This window comes from Magnolia sinica, chromosome 4 (assembly GCF_029962835.1).
Source record: "Magnolia sinica isolate HGM2019 chromosome 4, MsV1, whole genome shotgun sequence".
Lineage (NCBI taxonomy): Eukaryota > Viridiplantae > Streptophyta > Magnoliopsida > Magnoliales > Magnoliaceae > Magnolia > Magnolia sinica.
In genome coordinates, this window is record NC_080576.1 from 16,958,064 (window position 1) to 16,969,886 (window position 11,823).

The window sequence follows — 11,823 nt, forward strand, 5'->3', positions numbered from 1 at the left end:
AGGCCCCTTTCTCTGTCGAGGAAGTCAGCCACGCTCTAGCCTCTATGGCTGGGGACAAGGCCCCTGGCCCGGACGGCTTCCCCATCATTTTTTTCCAACATTTTTGGGAGGTGGTCCAAGGTGACGTGATGGAGTTCTTCACCGAGTTTCATGACAGAGGCAAGTTATCCAACAGCTTGGGGGCATCCTTCATCGCCTTCATTCCAAAGATGTCAGGGACAGCGTCTCTCAAAGAGTTTAGGCCGATCAGTCTTCTGGGAGCCCCCTACAAAATCTTAGCTAAAGTGCCGGCTAATCGTCTCATTAGAGTGATCGGAAGCATTGTATCTGGCAACCAAAATGCCTTCATTGTTGGCAGGCAGATAGTGGATGCAGCCCTCATCGCTAACGAGTGCCTGGACTCCGCCTCCAGATTAGGAAAGAAGCACATCGTCCGTAAGCTGGACATCGAAAAGGCGTATGACCACGTGGTCTGGGCTTTTCTTCAGTATCTTTTGAATCGGATGAGGTTCAATAAGAATTGAAGAGGCTGGATGGAGGAATGCATCGGGTCCACTCATTTTTCCGTTCTTCTTAACGGATCCCCTAAAGGTTTTTTTAAGAGCTCGAGGGGCCTTAGGCAAGGTGATCCATTATCCCCATTTTTGTTTCTTATTGTGATAGAGTCCTTATCCAGAATGTTGCAACAAGGTCAGGCCAAAGACGTCCTCCTCGGGATCTCTATCCCAGGTATGTGTGACCCGATCACTTACGTCCAATATGCGGACGACTCCCTAATTTTTTCAAACGCTAGTACCGATAAGGTAGAAAATCTTCGGACTACTATTTGATGCTTCAAAGTTGTTTCGGGGCTGTGAGTCAATCTGGCGAAATCCAAGCTACTCGGTATCAACATGGATAGCAACGAGATTGCGAACATAGCGGCTATCGTTGGTTGCACTATGGCTGCTTTCCCTACTTCCTTCGTTGGTCTCCCCCTCTGCGTTGGTAGGCCCGCCTTAAGGATGTGGGAGAAAGTCACTTCCAGATGCGAGAAGCTGCTGGCGAGATGGAAATGTCGATATCTTTCATTAAGTGGGCACATTACCCTGATTAAAGCCTCCTTGTCCAACCTCCTGATCTACTTCATGTCTCTTCTCAAATGCCCGAGCATGTTGCTGGCCTCGTTAGAAAGATTAAGGTGTGACTTCTTATGGCACAGAAGGGAGGTCAAGCAGAAATTCCATTTGCTCAAGTGGAAGGAGGTCTGTTGTCGTATGGTTGACCCGGGAGGGGGGGGGTGGCGGCTGGGATTAGAGTGCTCAAAGATATGAATCTTGCGCTGATGGGAAAGTGGATTTGGCGTTTGGGAGCGGAATCAGGGAGCTTTTGGAACTCTGTAATCAAGCTCAAATATGGGGAATCTGATGGTGGTTGGTGGACCAAGGAGTCATCCTCTTACAAGGCGTCCCCCATTTGGAAGGACATCCTCAAGTTGAAAAGGGAGGTGGTTAGAGGTATTGGCTTTGATGTTGGCAATGGGGCAAACATTCGTTTCTGGGAAGATAATTGGATTGGGGACAATTCCCTTAGAGTTCGCTTTCCAACCATCTTCTCTCTCACCTCACAAAAATCAGCCTCTGTTTTTGACTGCTACGAGATTATAAGCGGAAAGCCTGTTTGGAGTATCGGTTGTAGAAGAAATCTCCACGACTGGGAAATTGCCGAATATGCTGAATTATTGGAATGCCTTTCAGCCGTCCTGCCTTCTTCTTCTGCTGCTGACAGTTTGAGATGGAACCCTGATAAGAAAGGATCCTTCTCTGTCAGATCTCTATACAGCTTCCTGATGGCCATCAGCCCCACATCTTAGCCCAGCCACGCCCCATTTTTGTGGAAATATGCTGCTCCTCCTAGGATAGTGGCTTTCGGCTGGCTTGCAGGAAGAAAGAAGATTCTCACTATTGACAACCTCAGGCTCAGAGGGATGATTATTCCGAATATTTGCCTTTGTTGCATGCGGGAAGCAGAAACGGTCAATCACCTTCTTGTCAACTGTCCTTTCATTCAACCTGTTTGGGCGGGTTTACTTCGCTCTTTCCATGTTAGTTGGTGTTTGCTGGAGAAGACCGACACCCTGCTTTTATCATGGCATGGTGTGCAAATAGGCAAGTCCAAACTAAGCTTTGGAGGATGGTGCTCCTCGCGGTCTGGTGGTTCGTGTGGGAAGAGCGAAACAATCGTTGTTTTCGGGAAATGGCTAATTCTGCTGACTTTGTGCTGTCTAAGGCTAAAAGAGCCTTAATCGAATGGGCCGCCCATGTTGCTTCTTTTAAAGACAGTGATTATCTTTTTCTAGGATTTTAGTTTCGATCTGCTATCTCAGCAGATCTTCCTTGTTTCTGTTTTCTGTTTTTCTTTTATGAAATCGTCATCTTTCAAAAAAAAAACTTCATTAGAATAACAATCGAAATTCAACTACATAGTGTATCCAAACGCTCCCTTCAAATGCCATAGTGTATCCAGAAGCTCCCTTAAAATGCCAAAATCGACCTCAATCTAATTCATATATCTCAGAGTTAATGATTCGAGTTGTGAAATTTTCAAATTATCATTTGTATTAAAAAACCAAAATACCTTTGTAAATCAATTTTTGTAAAAAAATCTACAAAAGAAAAGGAAAAATGGAAATAAAAGGAGAAGAAGGAGATTTTGGGTTGAGGGCCTTACACTCCAGAGCGCCACGAGAGGACCTTGTTTTTGTAACATGCGATCTCGAAGCGGATCCCGTGCTTTTTTAGCCGTACGATTGCGACGTTCGTCAGCCGCTTCTGGCCTATGGGCTGGACCAGAGATTTCGACATCGAAGCGTTGGAATATCACAAAAATTATGATGATTGTTTGATTTTGACGATGGCAGTAATCTTATAGAGAGGGAGAGAAGCGTTTTGCGAGGGGAAGGGCGAAGGGCGGCCGCCTTTTGATTGCGAAGGCTCGAGAAGTAAAGGAGAGGAAGAGGAGATGGGCCATATCTAAGCGATCCAGACCGTTGGTATGGTGAAATTGGTAGTGGATGGACGGGCGCAGTTTCGGTGGATCCCTGACTGTGGGTCCCACCGTGATGTATGTGCCTTACATCCATGCGGTCCATTCGTTTTGATAGATTTAGGTCATGATCCCAAAACTGAAGCAGAAACAAATCTTATGTGAACTCCATCACAGAAACAGTGATGATTGAATACCGACCATTAAAAATTTCTTAGCGGTCAACGGAATGTTTATTTGCCATCCAACCTGTTGATAAGGTCAAAAAGAGTAGGATGAGGAGACCACACAACGATCAGCTTGATCCAAAAATTTTCTGCTCCACAAGAAATTTTTAACGGTGAATCACCACTATTTTCTGTGGTGTTGTCAACCGGAGTATGGATCTACTTCATTTTTTTGGATCATACACTAAAATGATCTGTCAAAACGGATGGACGTCGTGGATGTAAGGCACATACATCATGGTGGGCCCCACAGTCAGGGATCCAACAAAGCGGTGCACTGGATGGGTGGTGTTCCAAGAATTCGATACAAGCCGTCAATCTTGGGCATTTTGTGAGTTGAGTGTGACCCGTTGCCTATTTGCATGCAAGGAGTGGAAAGATTTGTGGCGTGGTTCATCCATAGTGCGAGCCAAGCAAATCAATGGTGTAGATCACCAAACTGCTAGCCCTATGTTGCAACTTGAAACTGGACCCAGCTAGGCCGAAGTATGTCCAGACCCGAACCATGAGCTATGGTACACATTCCAAGCCAGCTATTCCTTGATCTAAAGAATCCAGCTTGGCTAGTCTCATGCTGGATAGGAAGCGCCAAGCTTGATAGGAAGCCCAGCTCAGATGCGGGCTCACATTGGCCCACTTGACTAATGAGATCTGGAACATTCTTCAGGTGGTTCAAATAATAGAGGGTTAGCGTCCAATCATACATCCCATCAAAATGATTTTTCACTAACCCTGCAGTAGGGCCCAGTTGATGAGAAGCCTTGATCTTATCTGGGGCTGAGTTTTAAATACGCCTCTCTCTCAACCATCGTGGGCCAACACAAAACCGACTGTCTTGATTTTTTGGTTCCTAAATGAACATGAGGTATCGTGCCTGATGGACAGAGTAGATCTCATCAAAGTAAAAAACACGTGGATCTTGATTAGCAGTGGGATTGGCCCGCGGTTATCTCTACTACTCACATAAGACCCCTAGCTACTCACACTATACTTAAAGAGGGGGATACAAAGTTGGGTTTGGATTCAGTCACTGAGTTCTCATCGCAAACCCAACCTTGAGTAAGGTGAGGACTTTCAGCCTAATGACGGACTATTTCAACATTAAGATCATGAGATCAAGTGCCCATATGGTATTGGTAAGTTAAAAGGAAAAAGAAAAAAAGAAAAAAGAAAAAAAGAAGAAGCCTAGATTGGGTGGACTTAAGCCAGCCCAACAAACTCTTATCCACAACCCAGTTCTTTGCAATTGGGATGAGTGGCGCAGTTGCATGAGCCACTCCGGAGTCGGTGCAACAAAAGGATGTCACTCAACCCATAATTTGTGCCAGCCCATGTTAGAACAGAGACATTAGCAAGGGGTCAGGCCAATTCAAAATTTAAGTGGGCCAAACCGAAGGAAACAGAAGGGACAGTAATGCCTACTGTTAAAACCTTTGTGGGGGCTCAATGTGATGTCTATATGCAATCCAACATGTTCACAAGGTGAGCCCCACTAAGACGAAAGATGAAAGGAAAAGCCAGATATCAGCTAAATCAAAATGTTTGGTGGGCCCCAAAAAGGTTTCTTCAATAGTAGGAGTCTACATTGCCACTTTTCATGTGGTGAGGACTACTAGAGTTTTGGATTGGCCTAATTTTCAGTTCATGAAAAGGCTCTGTGGGGCCACTGTGGTGTATGTGTGACACACACTCCGTCTAAACGTGGGCCTGACAGAATCAAATTTTTAATAGGCTCAGCTCAAACAGTTCAAAATCGATCCTGGCCAAAGCCGACCGAGGCTGGGGTTGTTGACAGCATATATGTGCCTCAAGTTTGTGTATCATATAAAGTTGGCATCCTGCAGACTCTACCTGTTATCAGCCACGATAATAATAAAAAAATCGACTTAATTGGATCATCCAGTCCATGTAATAAATGGGCCTTTCATCACTGAATGTGAGCCACTGCTGAACTTTGTCCTTTTAGTACCATTTATAAGCTACCGATTGACAGGTTTGGACCGTCCACACAGTAAATATTGTTTAGACTGTCGTTCGTTTGATGTACCAAAAATCACATGAACGGTGCCTATGGGGCTCCTAGAGACACTTGATCATATCCCTACACACCAGACACAACTACAACTACGCAATAATATATACACCATCATTCATCATATAATCTAGGGATTTTTAGGGCAAAAGTATTGGAAGAAATATATTTTACCAAATAATGCCTCCACGATTAGAAATAATGTCGAGGTGCTCTTTGAGGGATGAAATTACATAACTACCTTTTCTTAATAGTGAAGCTCAAGACTTGTGGGCCTACAAGATATGTGTATAACATCCAACTCATTAAACATATGCACTACGCTATAGTCATAATACGGACAAAACATTAGGTCAATTAGATCATTAGATTGGCTACACTCGAATTGGTATATATTGAATGGCGTACTAAAAAAACAAATGGATTAGCTTACCTTACAATTGGATCCACCATATTTTTTAGTTGTCTAATGATAATGTTGGTATGCATGTGTTGGACTGGTTGGATGTGAGACACATAACACATGGGCCCAAAGACTTTGGATTTTTCCACTTTCTCCTCTTTAAAAACTCTGTAAGCTACTAGAGTCGCCATTTCATAAAATCCAATACCTTAAGGAGTTTTGTGGTAAAAAAATATTTATAAACCATATACCAACATTCCATATGTATCCCATAATAAAGATACAAGGCTTTGAAATTCCCAGGGATGTACATTTCAACACCTCATCATTCTTCATAATTAACAAATTTCAAGAGGAATTTTGCCTGAAAAAGACCTTTACCCTATTACCCTGCCACCAAGAAGAGATTCAAAAGAACCAAATGAAAAAATGAAAGGAAAACAAAAAACCTCCATAAAGAAAACTAATTGTATTCGGAATTATATAATTCCAACTGTGTACTACTATTTTATGAAAAGCAAAATAAAATGGTTTTATTGTCAAAAAGGGGACGTTTGGATGCATATAAGTTTTTAAGAACCTATGTATTTCACTAATTATGATGATAATATAAAGAAAATGGACAATGATTACAAATTACATTACTTATCTCTTGATGTCGATTACATTTGATTGTAATGATAACAATTTTATATTGTTTGATTTATCCATGATAAAATAATAAGATGACAATTTTACATTACTTAATTGTCAAATCATCATAAAAATAAATTAATATTACTGTTTAGATTGAAAATTTTCATGACAATATCATGAAAAGTGTAATAATTATAAAATCATTTACCCGTCTCCCAAATACATTTGAATTTGACTAACGATTCTAGTGTTTAGTTGTCCATGATAAATTTGTAATGATGATGTATTTCCTTTACATTATTGGGTTAGTTGGCAAAACGAACATACCCTAAATTGTGACTTTTACCTGAAAAGTGACTTTTAGTTGGAAGTCACTTATAGGGAAGTGACTTCTCACACTTAGCCCTATGAACTTTCTTGATAATTTTGTCGGTAATTTACTTACAAGTAAATTTTCTCCCCCAAATTCCGCTTCTAGGTGACTTATCTATAAGCAACTTATCATTTACATAACTTATAACATCCAAATGGCCCCTTAAAGATGGATTAAATAGTGGTTCTATCTATTTCCCCGAGTAATGCTACAAAGATTCGATCTAGCTATTTGCTTCTTAAAAAACTCTGTTGGGCGCCACCGTGATGCTTGCGAGACAAGCATTATGTCCCTTAGTTGCACCAACTCAGTTTTAGATGTGATCCCAAAGCTAGCTATGTTCAAATAAAACTCAAGTGGGCCAAATATCAAGAACGATGGGAATAAGAATGCCACCATTAAATCAGTTTGGGCCCGCAATGATGTTTATATGTTATCAAACCTACTCATAAAGTGATTACAGCTAGGATGAAGGGAAAACCCAAGTATCAGCCCGATTGAGAACTTCATCATGCTCCATGAGGGTTATCTTCAGGTATTTTTGGGCTCACGTCCCAAAATGATTCATCTCAAGTGATGGACTAAGTGGATGTCACACAAACATCATGGTGGACCTATAGAACTTTTTTTTATCAATGTGAGAAGGACATGTATCATATGTAGATGGCCTAGGTAAATCACGATAGCACTATTCATTTCCTTGACTCTGTCCTCCCTCTTAGTGGTGTCATTGAACAAGTGAAAGATGTGATGCTTCTTTGGAAGATGGTTCCATGACACAAATGGCCTTAGATATTATCTTACCTTTATTATTTTTAAAATTAATTACTTTCATATATTCCCAAACTTTTGAAGTATGGATCTTTTTCATACTAGATGATGATTCTACGGGTTCTTCTTCATAACCAATGTCTTGATTTAAATTCAGGTTGGGAAAAGGAGGAGAAGTCTTGGATCCATAATCAGGGATTGTTTCGTTAATATACTCCAATTCTTAAGTGTATATTAAAGAATCTAGCATCCATATCTAATATATATTAAATAAATTATATGGAAAAGTTATCTTAATTATAATAAGAATGATGATAGAGAGTGTGAATTAATTATATAATATTATAATTAAAAGATAAAAGAAATAAAATTAAATAAGAAAGTTACCAAACTTTGATAACTTCAGATAATATTAGAGAAATTGAGAACTTGAAAACTTGATATTTTTCAAGTTTCTAATTTGGAAAGCTTAAGACCTTCACAAAATTGAGACCTGTGGACTTGATCACTTGAGAACCTAAGAGCTTGAGAGCTTGAGAATTTAGAGAACTTGAGAGATTTGAGAGAGAGAGATGAAGATTTTAATAGCTTTGAAGAATAGAGTAATATTCTTTTATAAATTTTCTCAATGTCAAATGATCATTTTGTTCCTAAACTAGCCGTTTTATAACTGCTGGGAGGGTAAAATAGTCAATTTCACAAAAGTAGCTGTTTGAGGGTGTAACATCCTGAGTTTTCGCTCCCCAAGTACATATTCGTGACCAAGAATTCTGAGTATTAAGAAAGTAATAATTGGATGCTTCAAAATTGCTCCTTTTTTTTAATATTATTATATCATGCACATCCATTTATATTCACTAAGGTATCAATTTATAAGAATAAAATCAATTGTACTTCTTATTTCATCAAGACATAAATTTCAGCTAATTGTCTAATACCCTCTCAATTGGGAACTTATTACATTATCAAAGTTTGTAACAGAAGATAAAGCTAAACGTAATGATATCTTTCTCCTTTATTCAAAATAATCTTTCATAGAGCGATTATCATCTATATCTTCAATTTGTACTTCACTTGTAACGTTTGTATGGTTGTATAGGGTCAACACCTTACTCATAGTAATGGTTATCCTTTAACGTTTACAATAATTCAAGTGATTTATACTAATCAAATAAAGGTCCTCATACATCTCATACTCCACCGCTATGAGTGGTATTAGTATGCGCAACCATTCTACATGAATGCATGCCTAACATAGTGTATGCGATCCATCATACATAGTGATCATCACAATATGAAATATGATTTCATAAAAAACCTGACTTGCTTCGCGTCTCATACTATGGAGATTCATCGGTGTGTCCAATACTACCATGGATTTACGTGAACACCTTGAACGACACAACACACAGATCGGATAATTACATGACACGATTTGTTCATGGAGCGACTATTTGTAATATCCAATCACGGAAGTAATGTAACATGCATGACAGATTACTTACATCGATTTGTGCACCACTATTCAAAATTCATGGAATTACGTATCGACCAAGAGGGTCATTACCCAAAGTGCATTACGTCCATGATAAAATATATGAATCACTAGACGTAGGAGACCTCCAACACATCACTTGTGTTACAAGGGAATAATTTAATAATTTAAGTTACGTAGCAATCATTCATATGGTGAAAATTAACAACAATAAATTCAAAGTATGCAAGAATAAGATAATTAAATCAGACTATTGTAAGTTTAAAGAAAATCCCTCACCTCCTGCATTCAATAACAGTCTACGTTGTTAGATTTGAATAGATGGGTTATAGTACCCAATTCTAGCACAATTAACGTGATTTTTATGGTTAGATCATCATATTATATGGATTGTATGGTTAAGATTAAAAGTATAGGTGTAGATTTAGGGTTAGGTTGAAACTTAACTACAAATCAAATTAAGAGGACTTAGATCGAACATTATTTGGATGAAAAAATTACATTGTTTAGCAGCTAGTCTTTACCAGTGCAACTTGAAGTTTAGTGAATATTTTTGTTGAGTCAACTCAATTCAGCTTGGCTCTTGATCACCCTCTAATGTTGGGAACTTAGTCTACCACTCGATTCTTCTCTCTATATCTTCTTCTCCTTCTTTTTCTTTTTTTTGGAAGGCCGGATAGAGGATCTGGACAAACTAGAACTCCAACCTGACTGAACCCAACCGAGTTAACTCGGTTCAGTGTGCTCTCTCCTCTCCTCTTGTTTCCTCCCTTCTTCTCAGGTTTTCCTTTAGAATTCTCTCCCTCTAACTGTGTCCTTCTTATCCCTTTCACGTTGGGCTTTTTATAAAGCCTTCAGAAAAATTTTGCATGAGGAACGAGTCTCGGGTTTCATTGCAACAGCAGCTTATGCTTGGAATGTTTGTGCACGACAACACTGGTGGCTGTTTGGTTCGATTAGTGATCTAGATCGAGAGTTCATTCCTTCAAATAATTAAAGGGATGATAGGTATTTAGATGGGTTATCAGGTAGACGTCTTTGATCCTAAAATGGTGTTAATCTCAACGACTAACAACCTACACTTTCTCAAGGAAGCTGACTTCCATTTTAATGGCAGATTTCACTCCAGCTCGTATTTCTTCGTGCTGTCTCCTCTTAATGGTCTTGATCGACCTATTAATGCTTGATGGGCTATCCAATTGAAGGATCAGATCGATCGTTTCGGTGGGTTCCCCAAATCCTTGTGGTGGGCATTTTTTGCATGCTGTTATAATTCGAGTCCACGAAACTCGGCAAATCCTAGTGGCGTGGGTTTTTCCTGGCTTTCTTAGAACTCCCAATTGGAGTTGGAATCCCCCCTGATGGGGTTTGGACAGTTTTAAATCTGCTAAATGAGTAGATCCTAAGGAGTTTTTAATGAAAGAAGTTCCCGCGAACGTGCTTCTCAAATGGGGTTTGGATGGTTCAGATCTGCTAGATGAGCAGATCCTAGGAAGTTTTCAGTGGAAGAGTTTCTCGTGAACGTGCTTCTCGGACGATGTTATAGCGTGCGGATGTTTCAAACTTTCAGTTCGGTTGTACATAATAGGTGGGATCCACTGTGATGACTTTTTAGAAAATCCACTCCCTTCATTAATTTTGCAGTGTCATGTTAGGCCACGATTGTGAATATGGAGTTGATTGGAAGCTTATCTTGAAAGTTCTCCTAGCGGTTGCCAAAACAGATTTGATTTCAATTAAAGGTCCACACTTAATGATCAGAGCCCAATTTTAGGAGAAATGTGTAGTGAAGATAAGTAAATGGTTAAACAAAGTTTGGTGGTTGATCGATGGTGGAAAAGGCTTAAATATGAAATTTCACATGTTGCGCCAAAAGGAATGAACTAGCTTTAAGGTAGTTAACATTCAACGGTGTAAGATTATAAATCGGGGTCTAAATTTTATATGATCTCGTAATTATATGAGGTCAAAGTGCGGTCCAAGTTTGAGTTACGAAAGACGAAGGAAAATGGGTAAATCGGAAGGTTTAGATTTAGAAAGAGTTAGTAAGTCTAAAATAACTAATTTCGTGCCTAAGGAAAAACCTACTAAGGTGGGGTTCTCACATTTCACATTTGGTCCATATGATGGGCAATCCAAGTCGTTCATATAAAAAAAATATCCTACTACGACTACCACAAGCTTTCCTCATTCGATGGATACCAAAATCAACTGTTAAGAGGCTGATTTGTCAATTGAGCCACTTTTACAAAGATCTAAGGGCTAGAATTCAACGCGTATGCTACATAAGCATGGTATAAAATTTCATATCAAACGGATCATGAAAGCCACGTGATCTAGAATTCAAGGGTTTAGGTTAATAATATTTTCGTAATTATTACTAATATGAGAGTTTTGGGAAATCTAATGATTCTACATGGTAATGGGCACATTTCCAAGTAATTCTTATAAAAGAACTTATATACAAATCATTACAAATAAAGAGTTATTCACCAAATTAAGACGAGATACATATATCAAATAACATGATGGATGGTCAGATGACATGTCAAAAATAGGAAAACTTGATAGCTATTACTCTGACCATGTATACAAGTGGATATATAGTCAATTTCGTAAATGGATGAACACAAAGTGGGTTTTTGGAGTAATCAAGAGATAAAACATGTATATCATTAGATTCTGTTGACTTGTTAACATATATAAGTTCCTTAGATTTTAGTTTTGATGGTGGGTTAAACATATTTATCGATGGTGAACAAGATTAATGGATCAGTATCTTGATCGATACATGTACGGGTGGATGTAAAGATCAGGTAGTTAGTTTACTATGATTGGGTGGTCCAAGCTCAAAGTGGACGG

The 11,823-nt window shown here is 39.2% G+C and overlaps 1 protein-coding gene across 1 annotated transcript in view; it reads right to left on the reverse strand.

The window, feature by feature from the left end:
- Nucleotides 1-2,896, reverse strand: part of LOC131242615 (uncharacterized) — a 29,126-nt gene extending 26,230 nt beyond the window's left edge. The window contains exon 1 of the mRNA XM_058241372.1: nucleotides 2,710-2,896. Within this exon, the coding sequence (XP_058097355.1) occupies nucleotides 2,710-2,843 (134 nt within the window). The 5' untranslated portion in view covers nucleotides 2,844-2,896. The remainder of the gene's footprint in view (nucleotides 1-2,709) is intronic.
- Between the last annotated feature and the right edge of the window lie 8,927 nt (nucleotides 2,897-11,823).